This window comes from Sebastes umbrosus, chromosome 20 (genome assembly GCF_015220745.1).
Source record: "Sebastes umbrosus isolate fSebUmb1 chromosome 20, fSebUmb1.pri, whole genome shotgun sequence".
Lineage (NCBI taxonomy): Eukaryota > Metazoa > Chordata > Actinopteri > Perciformes > Sebastidae > Sebastes > Sebastes umbrosus.
Window position 1 is genome coordinate 19,003,467 of NC_051288.1, and position 14,412 is coordinate 19,017,878.

General features: G+C 40.8%; 1 protein-coding gene across 4 annotated transcripts in view; it reads left to right on the forward strand.

The window, feature by feature from the left end:
* dock1 (dedicator of cytokinesis 1) overlaps positions 1-14,412 on the forward strand; it is a 213,360-nt gene that overhangs the window by 149,103 nt on the left and 49,845 nt on the right. For all 4 annotated transcript variants that reach the window (XM_037753937.1, XM_037753939.1, XM_037753938.1 and 1 more), the window contains 2 exons: positions 11,913-11,991; positions 13,531-13,631. In XM_037753937.1, the coding sequence (XP_037609865.1) occupies positions 11,913-11,991; positions 13,531-13,631 (180 nt within the window). The remainder of the gene's footprint in view (positions 1-11,912; positions 11,992-13,530; positions 13,632-14,412) is intronic.

Here is a 14,412-nt window from a genome sequence, read left to right on the forward strand (position 1 = left end):
AAATTGAGTATTTAATTCTCCCAGTCTAGAAGCTTAACACTTTAACTGCTCAGACTACTCTTCACAACCAAAGGACATCATTGCTAAATGGATACATGTTTTAAAGCTTAAAATCCAGTTTATAAAGTTATAATATACTGCGTTATCCAAACAACATGTGGAGATAAACCGAACAGCTGTTTTCTTGCAGTTAATGTATTTTTTTATCTTTGATCGACATACATATAAAATAATACATAACACGCCTTTTCCGTCCCTTACAGGCTTATTAGGACTTGTGATCAAACTCTTAGATTCGAGTTAACATCAGATGACCTTCTCCAAATCAGTTCATTTCCCCAAATGACGTCAAAAGTTTTCTCGCGGAGCTGCTAATTATGTGTAAGAATGGTAGATTGAGAGATGAATGGGGAGTTCTCGGAGAGCCCAGCGTGGCAGATGAAAAGATGAAAGCCCAGACGAGCTGAAGAAGCAGCTCTTTAACTCGATAACCCATGCCATCAGTCCCGCACAGACTCATTAGGAGAGGGTTTCTGAAGCTGGATGGCTGCCGTTTGGAGTTCTCTCCATGACTAATCCAGGACCTGCAGGGCAGCTCTGGAAGGCAGGAAGGAAGGAGGGCTCGCAGAGAGTGAAAAGACTGCCAATGATGTTGTGATCCTGTTTGCCCCCGCACAACCCACCACCTACCACGATAAAAACACAATGCCTTTGGGCTCATGGGTATCTGATTTGACACGCTCTCCTCTTAAGGATTGAGCTGTTGAGAAAGAATGCTAGTTGAAAACCTCACGGCTCCAGTTGCACGGTCCTGTGGGTCTCAAAAAAAATGTCAAGATTTTTGAAATCCTTTCAAGTTTTATTAGGTAACAATGAGGCGTCATCTAAAAATAAAGTTTTAAACTTGTTTTAGTCAGTAGTGTCATATACACTGAGGGGCGAATTCACAAAAGGACTGCGCGGCTTTTGCGGCTGCTAAACCTCCACAAATAAGACCAAAAGAAACCACGTGATTTTCAAAGCACCCACAAAGGTTGAAATGCACCCCTAAAGCCCAAATTCTACTTTCCCCGTCCACGAGGGTCCGTGTGATGTAAATTTTGTCATCAGAGTTGGATTGATTTTTACGGTTTTGCCGCTCTGGTCCGGTGTATGAGTTTACACCGGATTTTATGCCGGTGAACGGTTGAACCAGCATTTGTCATTATGACACGTTCTGGCAAATAAAATCAGCATGTATATTGTGACGTAACGTGAGAGAGTATAAGGTCAAAAGACAGAGAGGGAGGGAGAGAGAACGAGTGTGTGACGGTGTTATAGTAACGTTATAGCTGTGAACGTAGCAGTGCCGTGTGTGTACAGTTTAGACTGTCGGTGAATAAATGCTACAACTCCTCAGGACCCAAGCCAAGTTTCCGTACCTTGCTTGCCACCCGTTGATTAAGGTGAAGGGGGTTCGCCGGTTAGCCTAGAAGTTAGTGACAACTTCGGCCCAGGCTCACTTAAGGTGGGCTGTTAAGGTGGCCCAGCTATTCTCATTTTGTCCCAAGCGGCTGCTGAGTCAAGTGCGACACCTAGTGGTAAAATCTGGTATACCTGTCTGGTCCGGTGTTGTGGCTTAATATGAAACTGGTTTGAAAATATTTACCAGCCCACCTCTAGGGGACTCCACGCTTCAAGTGGTAGAGTAGCGATCTACTGCGCATGTGTGGGACGTGAACTCCAGAGAGTAGTATAAACAGAACTACTACAAGTCCGTGGTGTACGCAGCTCTCCGTGTACGCATCCGCTTGGGAGTATAACCGAGGCTTTACTGAGCAAATGCACGTATTTAAATTAAGTAATATGAAGACATTTGCCGCAAAATTGGCCCCTTAATATGCAAACAAGCCTCATTGCAAAAACGGTGCTTATAGCCACACACAGTTGCAGTGAAATTATTAGCATTTTCAGAGAGTTGGTGGTAACTAAAGTGCATTGTGTCATGCCCTGACCTCCCAGTGATCATGGCAGCAGTGATTGTAGTCAAGCGGAGGCATCGTCATGCTCCGCTCAAGCTCATTTATTTTGGGTATGCGGTGACAGGATGCAGTGACAGTTGTGTCATGAAAAATAAATGAATAAAGCTCCCCTACATGTCATTTTTGAAAATACATGAGAAGAAAAATGAATGAAAAATAAGGTTATCATATAAACGAATAAACAAATGATTTCTTCCCTTTCCATTTGCAAAAAATGGGCAAATTTCAATCAGCTGCAAAACTTAATGGGTGTGTTTGCACTGTAATATCATTAGCGCAATATGGGGTAGGAAGCGATTGCAAATGATACACAATTCATGGTGCAATCAGTGGCTGCAATCCATTCTTTGTGAATTCGCACTCAGTTGCCAGTTTATAACTTATATTTATTTTATTGAAAGTTTTATTATGAACTTCCAGTAAACATAGAATCAAACTATATTTAACTACATGTTTGCCTATAAGCCTCCCAAATGATCTGCACACACTCATTTCAATGCACGCTGCCAGAGTTTCTCAGATGCCTCAGCTTTTTTGGCGTTGTGAGCTGCAAAGAACAGCCTGACCTTTACATGGCTTCCCTACTATGCTGCTTTGTTAATGCGGTGACAGTTGTCTACTCGCTCTCTTGTGTGTGCGGTTTGAGTGGTAATTCTGCAGTAATGAGATTAAGACACAGCTTTGCAGGGGAACCGTGGGAGAGTCATGAAACATGGTTTGTGATATAGTGCTGCATATGGTGCTGCGTCACCAGCTGCTCCTGGATGTATGGGTATTTGTTTGCCAACATGCCAGTGTAGGTTAGCCTCAAAGAGCTTTGATGTAAATGCCAAACACACCTCCTTCACAGACTACTCAGAGCGTACTACTTGGAGTGTGTGTTCATGCCCGTCGCTATGTGTGTATCTGCTTGACGGTAGGCCTTTGCCCAAGCAAGTAATATTGCCTTGCCCTCGGAGTGCAGTGCACTAGAGTGTCTGGGATCGCATCCTGTCAGCTGGCCTTTAAATAGTGCCCCCCTGAGGAGAGATAACATCCAACGTGATTTCTCTCAACGTAGTTTTATCAAAGTCATTATCAAGAAGCAGCGGGGTGGCTGAAAACTGTCCGTCAACTGGACCCACCTCTGAGTGGAAGTATTCAGTGTTGGCATCACAATTTATGAGATGATTATATGTGTTTCATGTAAAGTAATTTCTTAATCTGCAAAGTAGCAGAAAACTATAGATGACAAATGCAGAGGAGTAGAGGTATAAAAGAGCATAAAATGGAAATTAAAGCAGCAGTGGGTAGAAATGGAGCAAATATGATTTAAAAAGTTGTTTTTATAAAGCGGTCACTATATCCTGACAGTAGTGTATGAGACAGGTAATCTGAAAAAAAAATCATGTGCCTCGGTGTCCTCTGGTGCTCCTAATGGCATCTGCAAGATTTCACAGACCGGAGCAAAACAACCGATCAGAGCCGAGCTGGAGCCTGCAGTCTTTGAGCAGCTGTCAATCATTCGCAAACTCCGATCAAACGGTCAAACTATGCACGGTCGTCAAATATGAATCAATATTATGTTACTGTAATGCATATTTCTCGGCTCAAATGTTTGCAGAAATGTCTTGTAGTGTACTGTTAAGCTGTAAAATGAGAAAGTTTGTGACCCGGCAGCCATGTTGAGATCTGTTGAGGAAATACCAAGCACCGCCCACCAGCCAGAGCACAGCCAATAAGAACGCTTTCTTCTGAAATGACCTGTGATTTGCCAAAGTCTCCCGTCACGAGCTAGATTTTTTAAAACCTGAAAACAGAGCCACGAGGAGGTACAGAAGTCTAGTTTTCTCTCAGAACACTTGAATTACAATATACTGAAAGGTTATTATGGATTTTTTGCCCAATGATGCCAAAAACATTCTGCCTACTGCAGGTTTAAGTACCTCAAATGTGTACAGTACTTTACTCTTTCCACCTCTGTTTTGTAAATGACCTTGGCTTTTATATATTTGTGCTGGCAGACGTGAAATGACATTTTTCTCCGCCGGGTATAAAATAAGGATCACTTACTACACTGAGGCAGATGCTTCATTGGAGACCCAGTGAATATGCTGTAGCTCATTTCTGTCTTTCCTTCTCTGAACATAACTGACATGTTTGCTGTAACACTCGCTGAACGCTCCTTTCACTTTGATAGCCCAATTACTTCTGTCTTTAGATCAACAGCGTGTCAAACCAAATGCCCCCATTTCATGACTGCATGTGTATTTAATTTGGCATTCAAATCAGCATTGATGTGCACTTCAATCAACATTGACTGAAAGAGCACCAAGGGCATGAATGTCAGTCTGCTAATATGCTACGGCCCTATATACTGTAATCATCTCTAATACGCTGATTGTAACTGCTGTCGAGGGTATGAATCCAAGGAAACGGTTTCACTGTATGAAACATGGCGATGTATCATCATATAACGGTTCGTTATTTTACGAACAGATATTTTGGTATTTTTTTTGTGTTTTCCTCCGAATGTCAAGCAACATGAGTGATCTTTGCATCTGTACAAGCCCTTCAGTGTTTAGACAACAAAAACTACTAGACATGGCTGCGTCTTCGTCAAAAGATTGTCAGAGTTTGAACAATTTCCTCTAAATGTTTTGTGTGCAAAAAAGTCTAAATGCTTTTACTCCCTACTTTTCTCCAGGCACATCATTTGTATTCAAAAGAAATCATGAAAAAAAAGACAAAATGTTAAAGGTTTAGGCTGTTAGAATCTGTTTTAATTGCTTTGTGATTCACCCGTTCCTCAACACGAACTTCGCCAACACTCTGACTCCAGAACAGAAAGTTGGAGTTTTCCTGCTCTCAGAGTTTCTGTCTGAATCAGCCTGCGTTGCCTCATTAGCAATCCGCTCACCTCTTCACAAACTTTTGGCCTGGATGAAGAGCAGCCTTTTTGCTGTCATTGTTACATCTCAGATCTCTGTGTTTATAGGCTGGCGGAAGCCGGCGCACTCGTCATCACACCGCCCGGTGCTGCCAAGTCAAAGGGATTGCGGCTTTTTTTTTTCGTAGCATTCGCATGACAGATTGGCCCCTCGCTGGCCTGTGGGGTCAGTCACAAATCACATCTTTTTCCACTGTCATTTTATACAGTCCCACAAACACGTTATAATGTGTGCCGTCTCACAAACACACATATCTGAAGTCATCTTTTACTTGGCCTCAATCTTCAGTTCACTTTTCTACACAAAAATGCATCAGAAGTCTTCTGAGTGCCTTCTGGTTCTGTCAGTAACTTCCAAGAGATATGAGGTTGATTTTTAATCACTGACTGTATTTACCTAATATAATAGTATTTGTATATAACTAGGGCTGTCCTTGACCAAAGAAATTCTTAGTTGACTAACACTCCTATGATTTTGTAGACGATTAGTTGATCAATCTGTTACACTGAATTTCTCCATGAAGAATCATACACAAGCACCACTTTAGATCTTGTATTAATCAGAGTTGTGCTCATAAGTTTCTTGGAAATAAGTCCTTCAGCTTGAACAAGCATAAAAAATGACTAATCGAGAAAGGTCAAATGACATATCATGGTCATTTTATGATTTAATATAGTAAATATACAGTACATATTGCTCCTTTAAAGTTAAGGCTGTCGTATTTCAGCACAAACCTCCATTCACCACTCCAGATTTAGTAATTAAAGGACTTAAAGGATTTCAGCTTTGAGATATAAGACCCATTTGGTATCTGGTGCAAAGATTGTATTTTGGCACGCTCAACCCAGCTAGATTTAAGAGCTCTTTATTATTAAAAGTGCTTTGAATGTTAAAGTGGAGTTCTCTCTCCCTCCGTGTAAATGGAAAGGTCTAACAGATGAGAGCGGTGCTGCCTCACCTCAGTGATATTTCTGAGTCATTAGAGCTTCCCTGAGCTTCCCCTCGGGTGCATTGCTCAGTATGAATTCTTATAGCGTAGTTTATCTGAAAAGCCATGATAAACTTTATCGAGAGTCTGAATCTAATATTAGATCAGGTGTCTGAAATAAAAGGAAATCTAATTTAATAAATTGGTGTGATAATGAATTTTTTTTTTTGACCTTGCCTTATCTTTGAGCACAGGCAGATACGCCAGCTATTACAGCAATAGTATGCAAATGGAGGGTGATCATTATCAGGGATGCTCTCTGAACTCAATTAGCAAGTATGATCTGCTGATAACTTTTCATTAGCATATACGCTAGGTGTCGGCGATGCACATCAGCCGACAGAAGTCTGGCTACAGGAAGTTAGCCGATTTGAATAAAAAAAAGCAACGAGGGTTTTGAAAAGCGGATCCTCTGTCGTCTGTGCTGAAACGTAAACGTGCAGCACAGCCATCAATCAGCGGTAATGGGGTGATTTTTCTGACACTGACAGCTTGATGGAGCATATTTATCATAATGATGCCACATGTACACAGCAGCAGAACGACTCTAATGTGGAGGAGCTGCTCTTGCACTGCCTAATTAAAAAGTTTAAGTTGTGTTTTTTGTCTCCTTAAGCAGAAAATAGGGAAGCCTGTGATTTCTGGAGATGATTAGAGCTACCTTGATTTCCCTGCTGAACTTGAGATAAGAAAAAAAAAAAAACAGAAAGCTGTAAGAGGGCACGCTGTTTTTAGGAATTACACATTTAGGGTGTCCCCAGAACAGAAGTGCTTGATGTTGCAGCTGAAGGCGTAAAGCAAACACTAAACCCGTCGGAGAAGTCTTTGATTACATTTAAAGCAGCGGCTTAAATTTCCCAGTCATTAGCATCTTTCTTGTAGTTGTAATGGAGTTCTTAAGAACGGGTTTGTCATTGTCTCTCCCTCTGCCTCTGCATCCGCATCTTATTCTCCCTCTGCAGCGTAATGACCGACCGTCACAGATGTTGCAAGGCAGCCAAGCATCCTCTCCTCTGGCATTTGGCTTTGTTAATAATGCAAGCTTAAAAGAGCAGTGGCACCGCAGACTGTATAACACGCAGCTAATGTTCACTATGCAGATTCACACTCTGTGTCTGCGCAAAGAATATTCCCTGAAATCAATATGGCAATTAATTATAGACTGCACAGTAATTACATCTTTGTATGAATAATTCCTCTCGGGCTGGCTCAAATACGACAGAGTAAAGCTTTTGTTAGTTATATCACATTTAAAATTTCATTCTTTTTAGCCCACATTTAGAAAAGATATATTCCAAAGTTCAAGAAATTATCTCTGAATGCCTTTTTAATCTTGTTTGAAATGGCCTTGTTGGAGCGTCTTAGTCAGAGCCCACTGTGAGGGAGAGTATATTCTATTTTCATCCGCCTCATTAAGTTTTTCACTTTAATTAATGGCAGGATGTGCTCACAGAGGAACTGTCCTGTCTGTTCGTTAAAGCCCACTATGTGTCTGAGCTCAGGCAGACTGCTGGCTTCAAACAGGCTTTCAGGTAATGGGAGTTTACATTGTCGTGTGAACTGCGAGAGAGAGAAACATGTTTATGGAAAAGCATCTCGCGTTAGCGCACAGATGCAGCACATCAGTCATGTGTAGGAAGCACGGGAGATTTCATCCGCCTGCATCATCAACCGATTGTAGTGGAACCGTGAAGGAGTGCCGCTATACTGGAAAGGGAGATCAAGCAGAAATGGTTGATTACAGCTGCGTATTGCCTGTTGAGTCATATTTAGCCAGAAGCTGTGAAGAGTATTGATCTCGCTGTGTGGCCCGGCAGTGGGAGCTGTGTGCTACCTTGGTAATGTCTGTAGAACTTGAAACTATTGGTGATTATGAATGAGTTCAGTCGGACCCATCTCACCCTTCAACTATAAACTAGCCTCTGGCGATGTCCACTTTATTATTTAGCTAAAACTGAATGAAAACCACAGCCTTAGCCTGTGATTATTGATGTTTCCTCACTATGTCTAAGATTTAGGTTTTGTAGGTCAGTTAGAATCATCATATACAGTAGATAAGGTCCATTCTTCATTTTTCATAGATTTTTCACTGGTAAATATCTGGATTTCTTTTAAAACATAGAAGATTGGTTTATTTCTCTGTCCTGATGCAGCTTAAAGTTGTTGTGTTTCCCGACTTTAAAACTTATTTTCACATGGATTTTTGATTTGATTTTTTTAAATCAAATGTATTGTATTTCTTTATTTTATTTCATTGTTCCCTATACCAGGGAGGTTATATTTGTTTGTTTGTCTGTTTGTCAGCAGTATTTTACGGAAAAACTACTAGCCCAATTTTCATGAAACCTGGTAGAAAGGTGTAGCATGGGCCAAGGAATACCACGCATTATTGTTCACTTTCGTTAACATTGCGAGATTTCATTAGCATTTGGCCTTGGCGGAGGTCTGTGCTCTCCGAGTGCCCTTCTAGCTTTTCCAATAGGGACAATGCACAATACTTTTTTTTTGCACCAGACCAGATAAAAAGGAGCTAAAAGAAATTAGCAGAGGCTGCCAGTGATGCACAGGTTGACACGGTAAAAACTGAAATAGTAACAGACAGTTGTCTGCTAAACAGCTGTTAATTAAAAACAAACGGTGTGCTTCAAAACAAACACAACATCATTAATACCAATTACCAATACTAAAATACCAATTAATACCAAAAAAAAAAAACAGACTCTAGTTCCCAATTAGCCTTCATAACATCTGCAGACTAAAGCACAATTAAACAGTTCGTAAGAATGAGGATTTTCACCTTGTATCAGTGCAATCTCGAAAGGTACAGTGTGTAGGATAGGGCATCGAGAGGTGAGGTTGGCCACATGGCGGACTCCATGAAGAGGACCTGCTCCCTATGTAGATATGAAGGTCTCATTCTAAGCTAAAGAAAACACAACAATTCTTAGTTTCAGGTGATTAAACTCTAATGAAAACATGGTTATGAATGTAATATTCTATTTTCTGCTAATAGATCCCCTGAAATGTTACACACTGTTCCTTTAACACTGGCCAATATAACTTAGCTCAGGGACTCCCTGAGCCAATAATACCTGTTTTTTTTTTTAATATTCCAAACAAACAATAAATTCCCCTTTTAGTAATATTTTTTTGGGGGAAAATTAATAACTGAAAATAATGAACCCCACATATTGAGCAGTAATATTTCTCAGCCCACAGGTGCAGCAGATGGAAACACTTTTCAGCATCAGTCCAGCGTTAGACGTATCAGCTATATTGACATGTTCACAGCTGCAGAAAATTGAGTGTGGTGTGCGGAAGGGGGAGCCGGTGCTTGTGCAGGCAGGATGGTGGTAATAGGCTGTCTGAGTGCTTAAGAGATGGGGGGGTGGGGGGGGGGTCTCCGAGTCTGAGGCCAGAGACACACAGAAATGGACTTCTAATGGCTTATCCAAAGGTGTTCAATGACAGTTAACCTTTCCATCTAATGATTAAGGTGGGCTCTTAATATGTATCACACATCGGCCCCAGTTAGCATTTAGTCACCGATGGAGATAAATGTGTGACATGAATATTGTATAGCTTTAAAATACCCCAGATGCCGTCTCAACAGTGATGGTTATTCCTGTTCAAGGTCAGTTAGACGTGAGGGAAACCCCAGCCTCGTCTCTACGGCAATGAAATTTAAAGCTTCCAGCGAGCTCAGGCGACAGGAGCCCTTATTGCCACGCTGCTGAAACATAAAGTAAGACACAGTGAGGCCCAGTTCCAGTAGGGGCTTACCTTGGGTCATTACAAAGGGAGGGGGAGGCTCTCTTGGAGCTGGCTGTGCAGCAGATGTCTGCTCACCTGCCAGTGTCGGTTACACCAGAGTTACATCTTCATGCCGCTTTATTGCCCGCTCATGAAACCCTTGATGCAATCCACTTTAAGTGGCATGTCCTTGTTTCACCTTGTTTTTTATCGCACATTCTAATGTATCTTCATGATGCTGCCATAGGCGATCATTTGTTGTTTATTGATTAGTAGTTGGACAAATGCTCATATCATCTGAAGTATGAGCTTCAGAAAGCACAAGAACCTTAAATAAAGTAAGCCAGGTTATTGAATATGCTGCGCTAGACGTTTTCTCCTACACTCATGATAAGGCGTTTTCTTCTCTCGGTGCGTAATTCTTAGAGATTAGTACACACATTGTTGTATGGGCTGGATCCGCCGTGGAATGAAGTTAAATAGCGGATGGGCCTCTGACTCTGTAAGTAGCAATCATAATTCCCCTCTAAAAGCTTCATGCCACTTAAGTTATTAACATTTAATTCTGCAACATCAGAGTGGATTAACCCGTCAGACAGTGTTCTCATTAAGATCTGCTCGTCGCATCTTTTTTCGGGAGTGCCCCTGAGCCCCTTCTGTACCTCCCCGTCTGCCAAAGAGAGAGATTGAACCTGTGTTTCACCTCTGTTCTCTCAGCGCTGTGTTTTTCACAAGGTCATGCGGTCTCTTCTTGTCTGGCTACAGCTTTAAAACTACTGTTCAGTCAGTCTACCAATTAATGAGTTCATCTTGGGTGATTCTGGAGAATACAATGTGAATCCGCCGGCAACGTTTAGGTCCAATGCAGGAAGTACTGCCATTTATTAAGTGTGGTAGATGAGACATTAAACACCAGGTTTCTCATCCAAAATCATAATCGTTCCCCTTCCACCTTAACCAAGTAGTTTTTGTTGCCTACCCCTAATCATGCCTAAGAATAACATTTATGTTTCTTTGTGTGTTTTTGTTCAGAGTATAGTGTTCCCCCCCGCCCCAGCAAACTGGAACCATGAAATAAAAAAATAAAAAAGATTCATGATTAACAAGATTGACCTTTGTAGACAAAAACTTAATGAAAGACTGAATACAATAATAAAATAAAATGTATAATAAATAAATAAATAAAATTGAATAAAAAATTGAATAATAAAATATAATAAATAGAAAAAATATATATATATATCATATTTATTTGCAACCCCTATAATAAACATACTGTGTATATTTGAGTATATGATTGAACCAGTGGGCTACCTCCAGGTCTGAAAAGTGAAGCCAATGCTGAAGTGCCTTAAACTTGCATTCTTTCTAATAGCCAGCAGGGGGCGACTTCTCTGGTTGCAAAAAGAAGTCTGATTGTATAGAAGTCTATGAGAAAATGAGCCTACTTCTCACTTGATTTATTACCTCAGTAAACATTGTAAACATGAGTTTATGGTCTCAATCGCTAGTTTCAAGTCTTCTTCAATACAGCATGATGTTCATTTAGTAAATTATGGTCCCATTTAGAGTCAAATAGACCAGAAAGCAGGGGATGCTTTAGGGCGTAGCTACCTTGTGATTGACAAGTCGCTACCATGCCGTTGTCCAGTCTGGGAGTTGTCCGCATTTCCGTCTTACAGCTTTAACCCTTTCACAGTGTGTTTTCAGTTTATGAAAATTAAATATAACCTTTTTGGTCACCTAAAAATCCCCTCTCGTGTCACTTCTGGTTGCAAAAAAAAACCAAGATGGCAACGGCCAAAATGCCGAACTCAAGGCTTCAAAACAGCAGTCCACACGCCAATGGGTGACGTCACGTTGACTACGTCCACTTCTTATATACAGTCTGTGGATTGAAAAAGAATATGGAGGTCATTATATATTGCGTGTAGCATTTTCTGTAACCTAACAAACAAGGCACGTGTGAGCATTTCCTCTGCAGGTTGTTGCCTGAAGTGTTGTGTACATTTGGTGATTGCTTGGGCTGTGAATATGAACATCTGGTGGCTAATTGATCAACAAGCAAAACTAGTTTCAGTAGGGAATGCACAGAGATGTCAGAAAGTGACATTTAAGCTCATATAATTAGAAACTATAGAATGAAAATACCTTGAGTTGGAAATAAACTTTCATTAGTAAGAAGACGAGATCCAAACACTTTCCTCTTTATCTTTCCAGAGTGTTCCTGCGGGCCATTAATCAGTATGCAGCAGTGCTGAACAAGAAATTTCTGGATCAAACCAACTTTGAGCTACAGGTAAGAGCTGAACTATGAAAGTCTTTTTTTCTTTTTTGGAAACAACCTTGATAGCAGCCCCCCCACCCTCCAAAGACGATGTTCTGTTCAGTCATTTTTAAGTGCTACAATAGTAACAGCAGCTTTGGGAAAGATTTGGTGGCATTTTTTTTAACACATCCCTACTCTGCAGTTTCACACTGAGGCTTCTTTTTAATGTTCCATATGGAGCACTGTTGGACCTTCTGAATAGAGGAAAAAAAAAGATCTGAAGGCAGTAGATATAAAAAAAAAATTGTAGAGCGGGAACATCAATTACTGTGTAATAGCCGGCAATTTGATGTGCATTTCAGAATATTTTAACCTGCTCCCCCTTGAATAGAACAACTTTTCTGCTTGCTTTTTAAATGTCTGTCATATGGAAGAACGGTAATGTTGTCACCAACTAAACTGCTTTTAAAGCCTTTATGGATTGATTAATTTAAGTGTGACTTAAAGCACTCTCTTTATGGTGTATGATTAAAATGTTTTCTTTATTTTAAACTACAGCTCAGTGGAGTAAAGATAGACGATGGATAGAATCACTTACTGTAGTCTTTTACAGTCATGTAATAACTTCATTCATAAAAATCATTATAACATGTTTTTTTATGCATTCCAGCATGAATCATACCGCCAGTGCTTACATCGGTATTTATGCTTATTGTGATGTCATTTCTTGAAGTATCTTAGAATGCTTCATATCTCTAAATTCTGAACAACCTAAGCTTTAAGGTTATTTCAGTCAAACTATTATAATTAATACAAGTATTGAATTGTGTCATAAAAAATAAAATCAGACAATTTTTCATAAAATGTTACTAAATAAACACACAAAACATACTCTTATATCACTTCAAGTCAAGTTATTTGAACAATGCACATTTTTTTTGTGTTTGAGATATGCTCATTTTTATGAGCAGATCGCGTGCAAAAGCGTTTTGATAGTTTCGTTATGTTCCGCACGTAACGTAATGACATCATTACAAGCGTACAACGTGATGACACGAAAGACAGAAGCCTAATTGTAGCATTCTGCTGCTAAAAGATTGAATGTTCAAGCTTTTATAGTTGTTTTTCTTATTTTAGATTGATTTAAACAGGATCATGCACGAGTGGGAGGTCTGTTTTTAAAGGGTTAAACAGTCGTGCATTTTGGCTTAATGGTATTCTCATAAGAAAGTGTGTACTCTAAATGCTTTGGAAAGTCATCATGAAGAGACTTATTTCCGATGCATGGATATGAGTATTTGCAATGAAAAAAGGGGGCTTCTATAACACTCCTTTTAGCTCCTGTCATTGTCTGATTGAGAGTGCGCTCTGGAGGCCATCGACCCAAATCACCAACCTCTCCCGTCGCATCCAAACCTTTTGATTTAATGAAACTATAAAGCTTTCCAGCCCACATGGTGTGGTGTGGTACTCTAGGATTTTATTGTAAAACTGCTTTTTGACTGTGACTTAAATGTTCTTTTATTCTTTTAACACCACGCTCTCCGCCTGTCTTTATGTGGGTTTCAGCTGTGGAACAACTACTTTCACCTGGCGGTAGCCTTCCTCACCCAGGAGTCTTTGCAGCTGGAGAACTTCTCAAGCGACAAAAGATCCAAGATCTTCCACAAGTGAGTCTCTCTCTCTCTCTCTCTCTCTCTCTCTCTCTCTCTCTCTCTCTCTCTCTCTCTCACTCTCAATCCACGGGGCCTCCTCATCGCACACCAACACAGCCCAAGCTCCCTCCGCAGCACGAGCGGGCTTTATATAATTCATCACACGGAGGCTCACAGGGATACCCGACACATCGGGCCTCCAGTGGAGGTTGCTCTACTTGTTTCGCCCTTCTGAACAAAGCAGAACAGCCTCATAGTAACTCCAGGGGTTATGGAGAGCACATCTTGTACTCCCAGGTATCAGACATAGTTGGGAATCTCTTGAAATGTAGGATACAGGGTCTTCGGTTCCTCATCAAAGCGTCTCCTACATGACTTTTTTTCTTGTTATTCCCTCAGCAATTAAAGGGCAGAACATTTGATATCACAGCGTGCATCGTTTTGAATCCACAAAGTTTAGATATTTATTGCTTCTGAAAATCCGCTCTAAGACCAGTTTTGTTTCCCGCTCATCCGCTGGCCTGTGTCTACAGAAAGCCATTCATCTACATTAGTATTTCTCATAGAGCCCGGTAATGCAGCCAAACGTGTAAATGCTTTCTGGGCAGACGTGGAGCATATTGGCTCTCATCTTCATTTGGAGGAGCTTTTTGTCACTGAAGCATTCATCACGCTGGCCCATGCCTGACAGCGAGGCTCCTCGTTGGTCAGTGCTTTATTATCGGACCTGATAAGCTCCCACACAAAACAGCCAAATACAGCAAACAAGACGTTCCCAGCCACCCCCACATTGCCT